Here is a 21,458-nt window from a genome sequence, read left to right as displayed (position 1 = left end):
ACAAACACACATTCATACACAATCACATAGAATCACACACACACACAAACACACACACACCCACCCACACGCAATCACACACACACACACACACACACACACACACACACACCCACCCACCCACACGCAATCACACACACACACACACACACACACACACACACACACACACACACACACACACGCACACATAATCACACACAACATTATCACTCAGATTCAATCACAAATACACAATCACACTCACACAATCACACACACAATCACACGCGGACAGACACTCACACACATTCACACGTGCAATCACAAATACACAATCACACTCACACACAATCTCTCACACACACACACACACACACACACACACACACACACACAATAGCTCAAAATCACATATAATCACTCACACACAATCACATACAATCACACACACACAATCACTCACAATCACATATAATCACTCACACACAATCACATACAATCACACACACACAATCACTCACAAACAATCACATACAATCACACACACACACACAGACACACACAATCACAAATACACAATCACATTCACACAATCACATTCACACACAATCACACACGCACACACACGCACACACACTCACACACACACACACACACACACACACACACACACACACACACACACACATCACACACACAATAGCTCACAATCACATATAATCACTCACACACAATCACATACAATCACACACACATAATCACTCACAAACAATCACATACAATTACACACACACACACAATCACAAATACACAATCACATTCACACACAATCACACACGCACACACGCAATCACACGCACACACACACATACATAATTCACAAATACACAATCACACTCACACACAATCACATACAATCAATCACGAATACACAACCAAACACTCACAAGCACACACACAATCAGACGCACACAATCACAAAATCACACACACTCAATGGCACACAATCACACACAATCACCTACACACAATGAAAAACACAATTACACACACACACACACACTCGGCTTGGTGATTGTGTGACTTCTCGTCATTTACATCCTTTTCTCCAAAATGATACCCATTTTTTTCCCTCCTAAAAAGTTCATTTTTAGTTTTATTTTCATGAGCAAATATTTACTAATATGAACTTACATTATTTTGACAATCGCGTCAGGAACATCTCAAATTTTTCTTGCGGCTGCGCGCAGGGCCTGGTGGTGATGTCGTCGGAGCTGGAGGAGGTAGTGAGCAGTATCTTGACGGGTAAAATCCCGGGCATGTGGATGAAAAAGTCGTACCCCAGCCTCAAGCCGCTGGGAAGCTACATCAACGACTTCATGGAACGACTCCAGTTCTTGCAGGTACGATGACGACAAACACAACAAGTTTTTTTTTGGAGCCCTGAATAAAATTTTATCAAAACGGAAATACAGTGATACCTCGGTTTACGAACCCCTTGGCTTACGAAATTTTTGGTTTACGAACGTTAAATTTCTGAATATTTTACCTTGGCATACGAACTATTTTTCGGGATACACACGGCGCTGCCACAATGAGTGTTGTGTTGTTCGCGAACGAGCCCGTTCTCCTGACAAGAAAATGGCAGCCGGCTTGTTTTGGTCCTCTATTCCCCGCCCCCGGTCATCGGTTAAAGCCACGTGATTGGTCAAGAACGCAGCAGTGAGAGGAGGTGGTTTAAACATTAAAGAGACAGGCAGACGACAGAAAGAGACTGACAAAATGGATAGAAAACAGTGACATTTGGACTCATTTCAATTTTTTTGCAGAGTGTAGACTGCAAGGTTAAAATTCCCATCACTGAGGCTCCACAAATAACCCGCACAAGCCATCTGTACACTTAATGCAAAAAGCTATCAACCCAGCTATACAGAACACAGAATTGATGAGGAACTAGATAAAATTATTGCAGAGAAAGCACCTCCAAAGGATCATTTCTCAAGATGGTGAAAGAAGGCTACGTTCCTCATCAAGTGTTTAATGCTGATGAAACCGGCCACTCCATTCCATCAAGCCATCAACGCCCATCACAAAGGTCAATCAAACCACTTTATTATACTGTACAGTTTATTTCTTTAATTATCATACCATAGCACATTCATTTTACATAAAATAATGTATATTTTATGTAGTTGCAATGCTTACAAAATTAGAAAATTATGTTTTATGGGGACCTGGGAACGGATTATTCTCATTTTAATGGTTTTCAATGGGAAATGAATTTTTGGGATACACACTTTTCGCCTTACACCTTCTGTCTGGGAACCAATTAAGTTCGTAACAGGAGGTATCACTTTACAATCAATGGCTGAGAAGACGGAGCCCCAATTTTTTTTTTGTCTGTGCTTGCTGGTCAGGAATGGTTCGATCAGGGCACCCCGGCTGTTTTCTGGGTGTCGGGCTTCTTCTTCACGCAGGCCTTCCTGACGGGCAGCCAGCAGAACTACGCCAGGAAGCACACCGTCCCCATCGACTTGCTGGGCTTCGATTTTGAGGTCCTGGATGACGTCAAGTACAAGCGAGCCCCCAACGATGGTAAAAGGGGGGACACACACGACACTCGGAATTGCCTTTGATTTGCCCTTATTTTTAACTCATTCATTGCCATTCATGAATTTATTCGCGAATTCAAAACATGATTCTTTATCCATTTTGCGCTATCCAATAAGTTATCTGGCGGGCTATCTGCCTAGCTATCTAGCGGGCAACCCAGAGAGCATTTTATTTGCTAGCTATTTGCTATCCGCTATGTAGCTTGCTCACTAGCTATCTAGTGAGCTATCTATTAGTAATCTGGCTGGCTAGCAAGCTACCTATTAGCTATCTATTAGCTGGCTAGTTAGCTTTCTATGAGTGGGTTGAGTGAACGCTGGCGTGTGTGGCTGCCGCTGCTCACCCATAGAAAAACTTATCCTGTGACTGTAAAGTGACCTTGAGAGTTTTGATAGGCGCTTATAAATGACATGTATTATTCTTATTCTTATTCTTATTCTTATTCTTATTCTTATTCTTATTCTTATTCTTGTTCTTGTTCTTGTTCTTGTTCTTGTTCTTATGATGATGATGATGATGATGATGATGATAATAATAATAATAATAATAATAATAATAATAATAATAATAATAATAATAATAATAATAAAATTATTATTATTGTTATTCCCGAATATGTTCGGGTGTTGTTTTTTTGTTGCTTGGGTACTTCTTGCTTGCTAAAGCGCTGACCAGACCTCTGGCAATATTTTTCCCTTCCACAAGGTGGCAGCATTTGCCTTTTGTCCATGTTAACGCTTTATTCTAGCTTCTGCTGTCGTTAAAGCGCTACATAAACCAATATGGATGTAATGCATAGCCTTTTGTACATCTGCCCCCATTTCAAACTCCTATTATAATAATAATAATAATAATAATAATAATAATATTAATAATAATAATAATAATAATAATAATACATTTAATTTCTAAGCACCTTTCAAAACTCTCATGGTCACTTTACAGTCACGTGATATGTTTTTTTCTGTGGGTAAGCAGCGGCAGCCACACGCGCCAGCGTTCACTCAACCTGGAAGCAACTCAAATAGATAGAAAGCTGGCTCACTAGCGAATAATAATAATAATAATAATAATAATAATAATACATTTCATTTATAAGCACCTTTCAAAACTCTCAAAGTCACTTTACAGTCACAGGATAGGTTTTTCTGTGGGTGAGCAGCGGCAGCCACACGCGCCAGTGTTCACTCAACCCGGAAGTAACTCAAATAGATAGAAAGATAGCTAATAAATGGCTAATAGACAGCCAGATAGCCAACAGCTAGGCAGCTAACAGCCAGCCAGCTAGCCAGCTAGCTAATGGATATGGATAGGTACTAAATAGCTAATAGATAGATATAATAGTCAGATAACTCCAGTACCCATATAACTTGGGAATTAATTATTTTTTTCTGCTGAAAGAAGAGAGTCTCAAGTTTCTTACGCTAAATTGATTGTTTATGTCGTCCTAAAATTCAATATTCTGTGGGTCCTGGAATTCGAGTGACAATGACAAAAACCCTGGCACGAGAGTGGACACATTTTTTTGCACATGTCTGGCAGTGAAGGAGTTAATCATGATTGATTTTTTTTTTGTCATCACAAAAATGCTAAACTAAAATCTCCCAAAAGGAATTAGAATTGTCTCCACTACGCTAGCAAATCTTCAAATGTCATTTGAAGCGAAGCAACTCTTCAAAACAAAACAGGAAGAAGTCGTCAATGTCGTCTTGGCGCTCAATCAGCCCCCCCCCCGCCCCCCACCGCCATCACGCTAACGCTCGCTCGGCTGCTAATGCCGTCACGCCGCGGGATGCTGTTATCTCCAAAATGTCGTCTTCCCTTGACGTGGTTCCGCCTCATTGGAGACAAGCGGCGAACACCCAAAAAAAACAAAACATGGATGACAGTGGGCGACTTGTTTACGAAAAGTCAGGTTTATGCTTCGCATTTCCTCATTAACGGCAAGTTGAGCATTTTCGTTTTTCAGTTGCTATTTGGTTCGACGCAACTTAGCTTAAATGCCTCCGAGTTCACGTGTGTGTGTGTGTGTGTCTGTTTGTATGACTAGTTTTGTGAGGACCACTAACATTTTATACAATACATAGTAAGGACATTTTTGACAAGTGAGGACCTTTTGGCCAGTCCTCACAAGTTTTTCATTCTAAAGGCTTCTAGAGGGCATCTCTTAAAGGACAACCGACGTCTCCGGACATGTTGTGTCCATAATTTGTAAAATGGCTTCAAATGACTTCTACTGAGCGTATTTTACAAAGATTCCACCTGCATATTGCTATATTTTATGTTTTAAAACTCGCGCTGAATATTCAGGAAGTCTTGTTTTTGAGTTGGTGACGAGTCCGTACGTCACGTCATGAAAGGACCCGCCCCCCCTGACCGACAAAAAGACACATTTTAGCAGTCTTTCATCACGTCAATGTATTTTGCCGTACTGTTTGTCTGAAAACCTTGATGTTGCACCCAAAAGCCGCCAGAAGAGGGCGTCCAAGCTCCATGGAAGGAATTTATCAGCCTGTGGAAACAGGCTGATTCATTCCTCACGGGAGCTGGTCGCCATTTTTGGGTGCGACATTCCCGCCCGTTTGCCTCAAAATGACACGGAAAAAATTCTTTAATCGATTGCAAACTTGTATGCTTTCCTCTTCAGAACTATTTGAATCATATTCATAACTGGATGCGGAACAAGAAAGCATATTCTCCAAATCTGAAGCCATTGTTTTGATTTTTCAGCAATGCAAGAAGGGCATGACGTCACGAACTGGGGGCGCGACTTTCTGAAAATGCCCAATTCGCAGCTCAATTTTTTGCAGATTTTGGACACTAGTCATTTTGATTGGTGTTTTGCATTTGAATAAAAATATCATACTGCGTGTTTTGGGTATTTTAGATGCTATAAAATGTTTTTCTGATGTCAGTTAAGAAACAAAAGTGACGTCGGTTGTCCTTTAAAGTTTCAGAGAGATCCTCACAAATTCACCCAAAATGAGTTTTTGGTGTGTATTTTCATTTCACTTAGATACACGCACTTTTTACTCACTGTGTGTGTTTATGTGTGTGTGTGTGTGTGTGTGTGCGTGGTTAATGAGAGGCAAAAGTTTATACCACAAAAAAAAAAAATATTTTAACCAAATTCACTACAGGGGTGAGGACTTCGAATGAACCTCACTCCTGCTGATATTTCAGTTTCAAGTCCACTTGTTATTTCTTTGTTTTTAAAGAAGTTAAGTGGGAAATGGGGTGACATTTAGTGTCAAATGTAACACTAGTGCTTCTCTAAACTTATCAGCAACGGTGGTCCTCACTCCTTATCTGGAGACCTCACAAAACCATTGAAACAAGAATGTGTGTGTGCGACTTTCAGGCGTTTACATTCGCGGCCTGTTCCTGGACGGCGCCCGCTGGGATAGGAAGACCAAACTTCTGGCCGAGTCGTACCCCAAAGTACTGCACGACACCATGCCGGTGGTAAGTGAGGCGCCGACACCCAAGCTCCCAAGTACTAGCGCACTGTGATGCGTTTTTGTGACGCATTAGCATTACGTGTCAAATTGACGTTAGCTTTAGAACGACTTTTGGCATCTCTGAGAGTGACTAAGCTCATTTCCCGCCGTTTTAGCATTGGCATTAGCAATAGCGCTTCCTCCAGGATCACGGTGGAATGTGTTTATGTCTAAAACTGGACAAAAATGTTTTTTTTTTTCCGAAAAATGGGCCGGTATGACTCTCAAATCGGCATTAGCTTGAAAACCACGTTTAGCGTCTCAAAGTGACGAAGTCCAGAGTATCATCACATTAACAAAATAAGCAAATTTCCACTGTTTTAGCATTAGCATTAGCGCTTCCTTCAGTACCATGATTGATCATGTTTATCTCTAAGGCATGACAATGTCATTAGCATTAGCATGAGCGCTTCCTCCAGGACCACGATGGAACTTGTTTATCTGTAAAGCGTGACAAAAGCATTAGCATTAGCGCTTCCTCCAGGACCACGATGGAACTTGTTTATCTCTCAAGTGTGACAATAGCATTACAATTAGCACTTCCTCCAGGACCAAGATGGAACTTGTTTATCTGTAAAGCGTGACAATAGCATTAGCATTAGCGCTTCCTCCAGAACCATGATGGAACATGTTTATCTCTGAAGCGTGACAATAGCATGAGCATTAGTGCTTCATCCAGGACCATGATGGAAGATGTTTATCTCTAAAGTGTGACATTAGAATTAGCATTAGCATTAGCTTTCGCGCTTCCTCCAGGACCATGATTCACATGTTTATCTGAAAAGCGTTACAATAGCATGAGCATTAGCGTTTTCACCAGGACCATGATGGAACATGTTTATCTCTAAAGCGTGACATTAGCATGAGCATTAGCGCTTCCTCCAGGACCATGATGGAATGTGTTGCAAACTTTTTTTCCAAAAAACAGGCCAATATGACGTACAAATCGGCGTTAGCATCAAAACCATGTTTAGTGTCTCTTAAGATTGACCAAGTCGAGAGTATTATCGCGATTAAAAAAAAGGTCCTTTTCTGCCGTATTAGCATTAGCATTTGCGCTTCCTTCCTAACCACGATGGACCATGTTTATGCCTAAAGCCCGACAAAAATGTATTTTACGAAAAATGCCCAGTAAGACTGTCAAATCGGCATTAGCTTCAAAACCACATTTAGTGTGTATTATCGCGATACCAACAAAAGTTCTTTTTCCGCCATTTTCCATTGATGAATTAGCCGGCGCGAAGCAAGTACAGTGATACCTCGGTTTACGAACCCCTTGGCTTACGAACTTTTTGGTTTACGAATGTCAAAATTATGAAAATTTTACCTTGGCATACAAACTTTTTTCGGGATACACACGGAACTGCCTCAATGAGTGATGTGTGGTTCGCGAACGAGCCCGTTCTAACAACAAAATGGCAGCCGAGTGTTTTTGTCCTCTATTCCCCACCCCCAGTCTTCGGTTAAAGCCACGTGATTGGTCAAGAACGCATCAGTGAGGGGAGGTGGTTTAAACATTACAAAGACAGGCAGACAACAGTGAAAGAGTTTCAACTTTGATAGCAGAGTGTAGACTGCAAGATTAAAATATCCCATCAATCAGGCTCCACAAATAACCCGCACAAGCCATCTGTATTTATTGATGAGGAACTAGATAAAATTATCACAGAGAAAGCACCTACAAGGGATCATTCCTCAAGATGGTGAAAGAAGGTTACGTTCCTCATCAAGTGTTTAATGCTGAGGAAACCGGCCACTCCATTCCATCAAGCCATCGACCATCACAAAGGTAAATAAAACGACTTTATTATTATAATACCATAGTGCATTTATTATACATAAAATAAGGTATATTTTGTGTAGTTTTAAGGTTTAGAAAATTAGAAAATTATGTTTAATGGGGACCTGGGAACGGATTAATCTCATTTTAATGGTTTCCTATGGGAAATTAATTTTTGGGATACACACTTTTTGCCTTACACACTCTGTCTGGGAACCAATTAAGTTCGTAAGCTAAGGTATCACTGTAGTAGACGTTAGATTCGAAATGCCGGCAGAAACTTGTCGGCTCTTCCTGTGATTGTTTTCTGACATCGTCGTGGCCCCCAGTGCTGATGAATAATGCACACCACGTACTTAAAAATGTGTTTATTATTTACGGGGAACAAGAACCACGACATCGGCTACTTTGAAATGCAAATGAGGATGATTTACGTTCCGGTTGTTTTTCTCGACGTTGTCGTTTGGAGTGACCCAAAAAAAAATCCCGCCATTTTCTGACCGCTTTTGTTTGCCGTCACGCCGCCATTTTTGTTTCCAGATGTGGCTGAAGCCCATCAAGCGTCTGGAAATCCCCGAGCGGATGTGCTACCTGTCGCCGGTCTACAAGACCAGCGAACGACGAGGCACTCTGTCCACCACGGGCCACTCCACCAACTACGTCATCGCCATGACGCTCAACACGGACGTGGACGCCGATCACTGGATCAGGCGGGGGGTGGCGCTGCTTTGCCAGCTCAGCTCTTGAACAACGACGACAAAATTGGTAAATAGGTCCCGGAAGGGGGGGAAAATGTGGATGCAATCCGCCATTTATTTGAAAAATCTTTGACGGATGACTCCATTTTGAATCCATTCACCCATTTGTTAGCTATCCAACATGAGCACTGTCATGCTAATGCGCTAACCAGTCCACCGTTCGGACCATTTCTCGAGTTTTGAAAAAGATTAACTGTAGCCAAAGTGGAAACTATTGCAATGTTTAATTTTTTTTTCAGGTTAAAAATGCTTTACTATACATGGTTCTTTTTTTCGTGTCAAAAACACCTTACTATAAATGGTCTTTTTTTTCGGCTAAAAACGGCTGACTATACACGGTCGTTTTCTTCGGCTAAAAACGCCTTCCTGTACATGGTGGGGTTTTTTTTCTGCCAAAAATGCCGTGTTATCCGTGGTCATTTTTTTTAACGGATAAAAACGCCTTACTACACATGGTCGTTTTTTACAGTTAAAAACACCTTACTATACATGGTCGTTTTTTACGCCTAAAAACGCCTTACTATACATGGTCTTTTTTTTTCGGTTAAAAACGCCTTACTTTTCATGGTCTTTTTTTACGGTTAAAAACGCCTTACAATACACGGTCATTTTTATACGGCTAAAAACGCCTTAGTATACATGGTCGTTTTTTATGGTTAAAAACGGCTTACTATACATGGTCGTTTTGTATCAGCTAAAAATGCCTTACTTTACATGGTCGTTTTTGTACGGCTAAAAACGCCTGACTAAACGTGGTCGTTTTTTTACGGCTAAAAACGGCTTCCTATACATGGTTGTTTTTATCAGCTAAAAACACCTTAGTATACATGGTCTTTTTTGATGCATAGAAACGCCTTACTATACATGGTGTTTTTTTCGGCTAAAAACACCTTACTATACATGGTCGTTTTTATCACCTAAAAATGCCTGACTATACATGGTTGTTTTTGTACGGCTAAAACCGCCTTACTATACATGGTCTTTTTTTACAGCTAAAAACACCTTACTATACATGTTCGCTTTTTTACGGCTAAAAATGACTTACTATATACATGGTCATTTTTTCCGCCTAAAAACAGCTTACCATACATGGTCGTTTTTTAAGGCTAAAAACGCCTTAGTATACATGGTCGTTTTTTATGGTTAAAAACGCCTTACTACTACTACTTACATGGTCATTTTTATCGACTAAAAATGCCTTAGTATACATGGTCGTTTTTTCCGGCCTAAAATTGCCATATTTTACATGGTCGTTTTTGTACAGCTAAAACGCCATACTATACGTGGTCGTTTTTTACGGCTAAAAATGCCTTCCTATACATGGTTGTTTTTATCAGCTAAAAACACCTCAGTATAAATGGTCTTTTTTGACGGCTAAAAACGGCTTACCATACATGGTCTTTTTTTCGGTTAAAAACGCCTTACTTTTCATTGTCTTTTTTTACGGTTAAAAACGCCTTCCTATACATGGTCGTTTTTTTTCGGCTAAAAACGCCTTACTATACATGGTCTTTTTTTTACGGTTAAAAACCCCTTACTATACATGGTCGTTTTTTTCAGCTAAAAACGCCTTACTATACATGGTCTTTTTTTTACGGTTAAAAACCCCTTACTATACATGGTCGTTTTTTTCAGCTAAAAACGCCTTACTATACATGGTCTTTTTTTTACGGTTAAAAACCCCTTACTATACATGGTCGTTTTTGTACAGCTAAAAACGCCATACGTGGTGAAAAAAACGTGGTCGTTTTTTTCGGCTAAAAACGCCTTACTATACATAGTCTTTTTTTACGGCTAAAAACGCCTTACTATACATGGTCTTTTTTACGGTTAAAAACGCCTTACTATACATGGTCGTTTTTTACGGCTAAAAACACCTTACTACACATGGTCGTTTTTATCAACTAAAAACGCCTTACAATACATGATCTTTTTTAACGGTTAAAAACGCCTTACTATACATGGTCGTATTTTTCCGCTAAAAACGCCTTACTATACATGGTCGTTTTTTACGGTTAAAACGCCTTAGTATACATGGTCGTTTTTTCCGGCCTAAAATTGCCATATTTTACATGGTCGTTTTTGTACAGCTAAAAACGCCATACGTGGTGAAAAAAACGTGGTCGTTTTTTTCGGCTAAAAACGCCTTACTATACATAGTCTTTTTTTACGGCTAAAAACACCTTACTATACATGGTCTTTTTTTACGGTTAAAAATGACTTACTATACATGGTCGTTTTTTACGGCTAAAAACACCTTACTACACATGGTCGTTTTTATCAACTAAAAACGCCTTACAATACATGGTCTTTTTAACGGTTAAAAACGCCTTACTATACATGGTCGTATTTTTCCGCTAAAAACGCCTTACTATACATGGTCGTTTTTTACGGTTAAAACGCCTTAGTATACATGGTCGTTTTTTCCGGCCTAAAATTGCCATATTTTACATGGTCGTAGCTAAAAACGCCATACGTGGTGAAAAAAACGTGGTCGTTTTTTTCGGCTAAAAACGCCTTACTATACATAGTCTTTTTTTACGGCTAAAAACACCTTACTATACATGGTCTTTTTTTACGGTTAAAAATGACTTACTATACATGGTCGTTTTTTTCCGCTAAAAACGCCTTAGTATACACGGTCGTTTTTTCCGGCCTAAAATTGCCATATTTTACATGGTCGTTTTTGTACAGCTAAAAACGCCATACGTGGTGAAAAAAACGTGGTCGTTTTTTTTCGGCTAAAAACGCCTTACTATACATGATCTCTTTTTACGGTTAAACACGCCTTACTATACATGGTCGTTTTTGTACGGCTAAAAACGCCTTACTATACATGGTCGCTTTTTTCGGCTAAAAACGCCTTACTATACATGGTCGTTTCTTTACGGTTAAAAACAGCTTACTATACATGGTCTTTTTTTACGGTTAAAAACGCCTTACTATACATGGTCTTTCTTTACGGTTAAAAACGCCTTACTATACATGGTCATTTTTTTCGGCTAAAAACGCCTTACTAAACATGGTCTTTTTTTACGGTTAAACACACCTTACTATACATGGTCTTTTTTAACGGTTAAAAACGCCTTACTATACATGGTCGTTTCTTACGGCTAAAAACAGCTTACTATACATGGTCTTTTTTTACGGTTAAAAACGCCTTACTATACATGGTCGTTTCTTTACGGTTAAAAACAGCTTACTATACATGGTCTTTTTTTACGGTTAAAAACGCCTTACTATACATGGTCGTTTTTTCCGGCCTAAAATTGCCATATTTTACATGGTCGTTTTTGTACAGCTAAAAACGCCATACGTGGTGAAAAAAACATGGTCTTTTTTTACGGCTAAAAACGCCTTACTATACATGGTCGTTTTTTACGGCTAAAAACACCTTACTATACATGGTCTTTTTTTTACGGTTAAAAACGCCTTACTATACATGGTCGTTTTTTTCCGCTAAAAACGCCTTACTATACATGGTCGTTTTTTTGGTCAAAAACGCCTTACTATACATGGTCGTTTTTTTGGTCAAAAACGCCTTACTATACATGGTCGTTTTTTACGGCTAAAAACGCCTTAGTATACATGGTCGTTTTTTCCGGCCTAAAATTGCCATATTTTAAATGGTTGTTTTTGTACAGCTAAAAACGCCATACGTGGTGAAAAAAACGTGGTCGTTTTTTTACGGTTAAACACGCCTTACTATACATGGTCGTTTTATTGGTCAAAAACGCCTTACTATACATGGATGAGAAGGTTTCTTCAGCCGTCATCTGTACAAAAGTTTTTTCTCAGGTTGGGGGGGCGGGGGGCGGGCCCCCCCCCCCCAACCTGAGAGTAGGGACCTATCATAGCTGTGTCCGGCGCCACCAGGTCTGGACATTAGGGATATATAAATGGGGCCGATACGACCAGTCAGACTTTAGTTCGCTGACGAAGCCTCTTGGATAGGAGGCGAAACGTCCGAAACCTTCACTTTTGTACAGATGACGGCTGAAGAAACCTTCTCATCGATGGACCACTCCTGTACGACTGAGAGCTTACACAGACTTACTATACATGGTCGTTTTTTACGGCTAAAAACGCCTTACTATACATGGTCTTTTTTCACGGTTAAAAACGCCTTACTATATATGTCGTTTTGTTACGGCTAAAAACGCCCAACTATACATGGTCTTTCTTTACGGTTAAAAACGCCTTACTATACATGGTCATTTTTTTCGGCTAAAAACACCTTACTAAACATGGTCTTTTTTTACGGTTAAACACGCCTTACTATACATGGTCGTTTTTGTACGGCTAAAAACGCTTTACTATACATGGTCGTTTTTTTCGGCTAAAAACGCCTTAATATACATGGTCTTTTTTACGGCTAAAAACGCCTTATTATACATGGTCTTTTTTACGGTTAAAAACGCCTTACTATACATGGTCGTTTTTTTTTGGCTAAAAACGCCTTACTATACATGGTCTTTTTTTACGGTTAAAAACGCCTTACTATACATGGTCGTTTTTTACGGCTAAAAACGCCTTACTATACATGGTCGTTTTTTACGGCTAAAAACGCCTTCCTATACATGGTCTTTTTTCACGGTTAAAAACGCCTTACTATATATGTCGTTTTGTTACGGCTAAAAACGCCCAACTATACATGGTCTTTCTTTACGGTTAAAAACGCCTTACTATACATGGTCATTTTTTTCGGCTAAAAACACCTTACTATACATGGTCGTTTTTTTCGGCTAAAAACACCTTACTATACATGGTCTTTTTTAACGGTTAAAAACGCCTTACTATACATGGTCGTTTTTTCCGGTTAAAAACGGCTTACTATACATGGTAGTTTTTTTTCGGCTAAAAACGCCTTACTATACATGGTCTTTATACATGGTCGTTTTTTTTGGCTAAAAACGCCTTACTATACACGGTCTTTTTTACGGTTAAAAACGCCTTACTATACATGGTCGTTTTTTCCGGTTAAAAACGGCTTACTATACATGGTCGTTTCTTACGGCTAAAAACAGCTTACTATACATGGTCTTTTTTTACGGTTAAAAACGCCTTACGATACATGGTCGTTTTTTACGGCTAAAAACGCTTTACTATACATGGTCGTTTTTTTCGGCTAAAAACGCCTTAATATACATGGTCTTTTTTACGGCTAAAAACGCCTTACTATACATGGTCGTTTTTTACGGCTAAAAACGCCTTACTATACATGGTCGTTTTTTTCTGCTAAAAACGGCTTAGTATACATGGTCGTTTTTTTCAGCTAAAAACGGCTTACTATACATGGTCGTTGTTTTCAGCTAAAAACGCCTTACTATACATGGTCGTTTTTTACGGCTAAAAACACCTTACTATACATGGTCGTTTTTTTCGGCTAAAAACGCCTTACTATACATGGTCGTTTTTTTTTGGCTAAAAACGCCTTACTATACACGGTCGTTTTTTACGGTTAAAAACGGCTTACTATACATGGTCGTTTTTTACGACTAAAAACGGCTTACTATACATGGTCGTTTTTTTCGGCTAAAAACACCTTACTATACATGGTCTTTTTTAACGGTTAAAAACGCCTTACTATACATGGTCGTTTTTTACGGCTAAAAACGCCTTACTATACATGGTGGTTTTTGTTCGGCGAAAAACGCCTTACTATACATGGTCTTTATACATGGTCGTTTTTTTTGGCTAAAAACGCCTTATTATACATGGTCTTTTTTACGGTTAAAAATGCCTTACTATACATGGTCGTTTTTTTCCGGTTAAAAACGGCTTACTATACATGGTCGTTTTTTTCGGCTAAAAACGCCTTACTATACATGGTCTTTATACATGGTCGTTTTTTTTGGCTAAAAACGCCTTACTATACACGGTCTTTTTTACGGTTAAAAACGCCTTACTATACACGGTCTTTTTTACGGTTAAAAACGCCTTACTATACATGGTCTTTTTTTACGGTTAAAAACCCCTTACTATACATGGTCGTTTTTTTTGGGCTAAAAACGCCTTACTATACATGGTCTTTTTTACGGTTAAAAACGCCTTACTATACATGGTCTTTATACATGGTCGTTTTTTTTTGCTAAAAACGCCTTACTATACATGGTCTTTTTTTACGGTTAAAAACGCCTTACTATACATGGTCGTTTTTTACGGCTAAAAACGCCTTACTTATTCATGGTCTTTTTTTACGGTTAAAAACGCCTTACTATACATGGTCGTTTTTTTCGGCTAAAAACGCCTTAATATACATGGTCTTTTTTACGGCTAAAAACGCCTTACTATACATGGTCGTTTTTTACGGCTAAAAACGCCTTACTATACATGGTCGTTTTTTTTTACGGCTAAAAACGCCTTTACTATACATGGTCGTTTTTTACGGCTAAAAACGCCTTACTATACATGGTCGTTTTTTTCGCTAAAAACGCCTTACTATACATGGTCGTTTTTTAAAACGGCTAAAAACGCTTTACTATACATGGTCGTTTTTTTACATGGTCTAAAAACGCCTTACTATACATGGTCGTTTTTTTTGGTTAAAAACGCCTTACTCCTTACTATACATGGTCGTTTTTTTCCGGTTAAAAACGCCTTTACTATACATGGTCGTTTTTTACGGTTAAAAACGCCTTACTATACATGGTCGGCTTTTTTTTTTTCGGCTAAAAACGCCTTACTATACATGGTCGTTTTTTACGGCTAAAAACACCTTACTATACATGGTCTTTTTTTACGGTTAAAAACGCCTTACTATACATGGTCTTTTTTTACGGCTAAAAACGCCTTACTATACATGGTCGTTTTTTTACGGCTAAAAACGCCTTACTATACATGGTCGTTTTTTTTACTATACATGGCTAAAAACGCCTTACTATACATGGTCTTTTTTTTGGCTAAAAACGCCTTACTATACATGGTCGTTTTTTTACGGCTAAAAACGCCTTACTTATACTGGTCTTTTTTACGGTTAAAAACACCTTATATACATGGTCGTTTTTTTTGGCTAAAAACGCCTTACTATACACATGGTCGTTTTTTTCGGCTAAAAACGGTCTTTTTTTAAAAACGCCTTACTATACATGGTCGTTTTTTCACGGTTAAAAACGCCTTACTATACATGGTCGTTTTTTTCGGCTAAAAACGCCTTACTATACACGGTCGTTTTTTACGGTTAAAAACGCCTTACTATACATGGTCTTTTTTTACGGTTAAAAACACCTTACTATACATGGTCGTTTTTTTTGGGCTAAAAACGCCTTACTATACATGGTCTTTTTTACGGTTAAAAACGCCTTACTATACATGGTCGTTTTTTCCGGTTTAAAAACACTATACATGGTCGTTTTTTTTTTGCTAAAAACGCCTTACTATACATGGTCTTTTTTTACGGTTAAAAACGCCTTACTATACATGGTCGTTTTTTACGGCTAAAAACGCCTTACTATACATGGTCTTTTTTTACGGTTAAAAACGCCTTACTATACATGGTCGTTTTTTTACGGCTAAAAACGCCTTACTATACATGGTCGTTTTTTACGGCTAAAAACGCCTTACTATACATGGTCGTTTTTTTACGGCTAAAAACGCCTTTACTATACATGGTCGTTTTTTTACGGCTAAAAACGCCTTACTATACAAAAACACGTAACTATACGGCCTTACTATATATGGTCGTTTCAAAAACCCCAAGGAGAGATGCCAGGGATTGAACCCAGGACATCATAAATGCAAAGCATGCACTCTACCACTGAGCTACATCCCCATTTAATGGACTGAAAAACACCTTCCTATACACTACACATTTTTACATTTTACATTTTCGGGCTAAAAACGCCTTACTATGCATGGTCGTTTTTTTCGGCTAAAAACGCCTTAATATACATGGTCGTTTTTTTTTCGGCTAAAAACGCCTTGCGCTTGTGTCGGTTGTCCTTTAAATGTAAAAGCTGAAGGGTCACTTCAAACCTTTGACCAGTAGCCGGTCGGAGCTCGTGGAGGTGACGTGGCCAAAGGATGGGGTGCAGGCGATGATCCGGGGGCCAGCGCTGAAGAATTCTGGACCAGTTGTACATGGTCTTTTTTAACGGTTAAAACCGCCTTATTATACATGGTCGTTTTTATTGGCTAAAAACGGCTTAATATACATGGTCTTTTTTACGGCTAAAAACGCCTTACTATACATGGTCTTTTTTTTCGGTTAAAAACACCTTACTTTTCATGGTCTTTTTTTACGGTTAAAAATCCCTTACTATACATGGTCGTTTTTTTGGGCAAAAAACGCCTTACTATACATGGTCGTTTTTTTGTTGCTTAAAACGCCTTACTATACATGGTCTTTTTTACGGTTAAAAACGCCTTACTATACATGGTCTTTTTTACGGTTAAAAACGCCTTACTATACATGGTCGTTTTTACGGTTAAAAACGCCTTACTATACATGGTCTTTTTTACGGTTAAAAACGCCTTACTATACATGGTCGTTTTTTTTGTTGCTAAAAACGCCTTACTATACATGGTCTTTTTTACGGTTAAAAACGCCTTACTATACATGGTCGTTTTTAAGAAAGCCTTTAATAGTCGGCTCAAAAACGCCTTACTACATGCATGGATTGAACCCAGGACATTTTTGCACTCTACCACTAAAAACGCCCTATTTAATGGACTGAAAAACACCTTCCTATACGTTTTTTTTTACATTTTCGGGCTAAAAACGCCTTACTATACATGGTCGTTTTTTTCGGCTTTTAATATACATGGTCTTTTTTTTCGGCTAAAAACGCCTTACGCTTGTGTCGGTTGTCCCTTTAAATGTAAAAGCTGAAAGGTCACTTCAAACCTTTGACCAGTAGCCGGTCGGAGCTCGTGGAGGTGACGTGGCCAAAGGATGGGGTGCAGGCGATGATCCGGGGGCCAGCGCTGAAGAATTCTGGACCAGTTGTACATGGTCGTTTTTTTCGGTTAAAAACGCCTTACTATACATGGTCTTTTTTTACGGTTAAATAAACCCTTACTATACATGGTCGTTTTTTTTACATGGCTTTTTTTTAAAAACGGTCTTAAAAAAACACCTATATACATGGTCTTTTTTTTCGGTTAAAAACGCCTTACTATACATGGTCTTTTTTTACGGTTAAAAACGCCTTACTATACATGGTCGTTTTTTACATGGTCTTTTTTTCCGGCTAAAACGCCTACGGTTAAAAATGGTCGTTTTTTACGCTAAAAACGGCTTACTTCGTTTTTTTCAGCTATACATGGTCGTTTTACTATACGGCTAAAAACGCCTTACTATACATGGTCGTTTTGTACGGCTAAAAAAACACCTTACTATACATGGTCGTTTTCTTACGGTTAAAAACGCCTTACAATACATGGTCATTTTTATACGGCTAAAAACGCCTTACTATACATGGTCTTTCTTTACGGTTAAAAAACGCCTTACTATATACATGGTCGTTTTTTTTTACGGCCAAATACGCCTTACTATACATGGTCGTTTTTTTGGTCAAAAACGCCTTATGGTGGTTTTTTTGGTCAAAAACGCCTTTTACATGGTTTTTTTTGGTCAAAAACGCTAAAATGGTCGTTGTTTTGGTAAAAAACGCCTTACTATACATGGTCGTTTTTTTGGTCAAAAACGCCTTACTATACATGGTCGTTTTTTTGCTAAAAACGTTACATACATGGTCGTTTTTTTCAGCTAAAAACGCCTTAAAATGGTCGTTTTTTACAGCTAAAAACGCCTTACTATACATGGTCGCCTTACTATACATGGTCGTTTTTTGGTCAAAAACGCCTTACTATACATGGTCAAAAAACGCCTTACTATACATGGTCAAAAACGCCTTACTATACATGGTCTTTTTTTTGGTCTAAAAACGCCTTACTATACATGGTCGTTTTTTTCAGCTAAAAAACGTCACTATACATGGTCGTTTTTTTCTGCTAAAAACGGCTTACTTACATTAAAAACGCCTTACTTCGTTTTTTTCAGCTAAAAACGGTAAAAAAACGCCTTACTATACATGGTCGTTTTTTTGGTCAAAAACGCCTTACTATACATGGTCGCCTTACTATACATGGTCGTTTTTTTGGTCAAAAACGCCTTACTATACATGGTCGTTTTTTACGGCTAAAAACGCCTTACTATACATGGTCGTTTTTAAAAAACGCCTTAGTATACATGGTCGTTTTTTACGGTTAAAAACGCCTTACTATACATGGTCTTAAAAACGCCTTACTATACATGGTCGTTTTTTTACGGCTAAAAACGCCTTACTATACATGGTCGTTTTTACGGCTAAAAACGCCTTACTATACATGGTCGTTTTGTTTGGCTAAAAAAACGCCTTACTATACATGGTCTACGTCAAAAACGCCTTACAATACATGGTCGTTTTTATTGGCAAAAACGCCTTACTATACATGGTCTTTTTTTACGGCTAAAAACGCCTTACTATACATGGTCGTTTTTTCTGCTAAAAAACCTTAAAAACGCCTTACTATACATGGTCGTTTTTTTCAGCTAAAAACGCCTTACTATACATGGTCGTTTTTTACAGCTAAAAACGCCTTACTATACATGGTCGTTTTTTTCGGCTAAAAACGCCTTACTATACATGGTCGTTTTTTTGGTCAAAAACGCCTTACTATACATGGTCGTTTAAAAATTTTACTATACATGGTCGTTTTTTACGGTTAAAACGCCTTACTATACATGGTCGTTTTTTACGGTTGGCCTTACTAAAAACGCCTTACTATACATGGTCGTTTTTTTAAATACGGCTTAAAAACGCCTTACTATATACATGGTCGTTTTTTTCAGGCTAAAAACGCCTTACTATACATGGTCGTTTTTTTTCTGCTATACAAAAACGCCTTACTATACATGGTCGTTTTTTTCAGCTAAAAACGCCTTACTATACATGGTCGTTTTTTTCAGCTAAAAACGCCTTACTATACATGGTCGTTTTTTACATGGTCAGCTAAAAACGCCTTACTATACATGGTCGTTTTTTTAAAAACGCCTTACAATACATGGTCTTTTTTTTCGGTTAAAAACGCCTTACTATACATGGTCGTTTTTTTAAAAACGGTCGTTTTTTTCGGCTAAAAACGCCTTACTATACATGGTCGTTTTTTTGGTCGTTTTTTTCAAAAAAACGCCTTACTATACATGGTCGTTTTTTTTGGTCAAAAACGCCTTACTATACATGGTCGTTTTTTTTACGGTTAAAAACTAAAAACGCCTTACTATACATGGTCGTTTTGTTACGGCTAAAAACGCCTTACAATACATGGTCATTTTTTACGGCTAAAAACGCCTTACTATACATGGTCTTTTTTTACGGTTAAAAACGCCTTACTATACATGGTCGTTTTTTTACGGCCAAATACGCCTTAAAAACGCCTTACTATACATGGTCGTTTTTTTCGGCTAAAAACGCCTTACTATACATGGTCGTTTTTTTAAAAACGGGTCGTTGTTTTGGTAAAAAACGCCTTACTATACATGGTCGTTTTTTTACTATACATGGTCGTTTTTTTGGTCAAAAACGCCTTACGGTCTAAAAACGCCTTACTATACATGGTCGTTTTTTTACGGCTAAAAACGCCTTACTATACATGGTCGTTTTTTACGGCTAAAAACGCCTTACTATACATGGTCGTTTTTTTTTCAGCTAAAAACGCCTTACTATACATGGTCGTTTTTTACAAAAAACGCCTTACTATACATGGTCGTTTTTTTGGTCAAAAACGCCTTACTATACATGGTCGTTTTTTTGCCTTACTATACATGGTCAAAAACGCCTTACTATACATGGTCGTTTTTTTTGGTCAAAAACGCCTTTGGTCAAAAACGCCTTACTATACATGGTCGTTGTTTTGGTCAAAAACGGCCTTACTATACATGGTCGTTTTTTTCAGGCCTTACTAAAAACGCCTTACTATACATGGTCGTTTTTTTGGTCAAAAAACGGCTTAAAAACGCCTTACTATACATGGTCGTTTTTTTTGTCGGCTAAAAACGCCTTACTATACATGGTCGTTTTTTACATGGTCGTTTTTTACGGTTAAAAACGCTTTACTATACATGGTCGTTTTGTACGGCTAAAAACGCCTTACTATACATGGTCGTTTTGTACGGCTAAAAACACCTTACTATACATGGTCTTTTTTTACGGTTAAAAACGCCTTACAATACATGGTCATTTTTATACGGCTAAAAACGCCTTAAAAACGGCCGCCTTACTATACATGGTCGTTTTGTACGGCTAAAATCACCTTACTATACATGGTCGTAAAAACGCCTTACTATACATGGTCGTTTTTTAAAAACGCCTTACTATACATGGTCGTTTTATTGGTCAAAAACGCCTTAAAATGGTCGTTGTTTTGGTCAAAAACGGCCTTACCTTACTACTATACATGGTCTTTTTTTTCGGCTTTTTTGGTCGTTTTTTACGGCTAAAAACGCCTTAAATGGTCGTTTTTTTTCGGCTAACGCCTTACTATACATGGTCTTTTTTACGGTTAAAAATACATGGTCGTTTTTTACGGTTAAAAACGCCTTACTATACATGGTCTTTTTTTACGGTTAAAAACGCCTTACTACACATGGTCGTTTTTATCGTTTACTTATACATGGTCGTTTTTTACGGCCAAAAACGCCTTATTATAAATGGACTTTTTTATTGGCTAAAATCACCTTACTATACATGGTCGTTTTTTTATGGCAAAAAACGGCTTACTACACATGGTCGTTTTTTTTCGGGTCAAAAACGCCTTACTATACATGGTCGTTGTTTTGGTCAA

At 38.4% G+C, this 21,458-nt stretch overlaps 1 protein-coding gene across 2 annotated transcripts in view; it reads left to right on the top strand.

The window, feature by feature from the left end:
• dnah7 (dynein, axonemal, heavy chain 7) overlaps window positions 1–8,956 on the top strand; it is an 82,052-nt gene extending 73,096 nt beyond the window's left edge. For both annotated transcript variants that reach the window (XM_089002650.1, XM_089002651.1), the window contains 4 exons: window positions 1,233–1,385; window positions 2,400–2,577; window positions 5,957–6,060; window positions 8,416–8,956. In XM_089002650.1, the coding sequence (XP_088858776.1) occupies window positions 1,233–1,385; window positions 2,400–2,577; window positions 5,957–6,060; window positions 8,416–8,622 (642 nt within the window). In that variant the 3' untranslated portion in view covers window positions 8,623–8,956. The remainder of the gene's footprint in view (window positions 1–1,232; window positions 1,386–2,399; window positions 2,578–5,956; window positions 6,061–8,415) is intronic.
• Window positions 8,957–21,458: the final 12,502 nt, after the last annotated feature.

The sequence above is a fragment of the Hippocampus bargibanti genome, linkage group LG08 (assembly GCF_051943395.1).
Source record: "Hippocampus bargibanti isolate YZ-2025 linkage group LG08, ASM5194339v1, whole genome shotgun sequence".
Classification (NCBI taxonomy): Eukaryota; Metazoa; Chordata; class Actinopteri; order Syngnathiformes; family Syngnathidae; genus Hippocampus; species Hippocampus bargibanti.
Note: the sequence above shows the minus strand (reverse complement) of the source record. Positions and strands in the feature narration are given on the sequence as shown.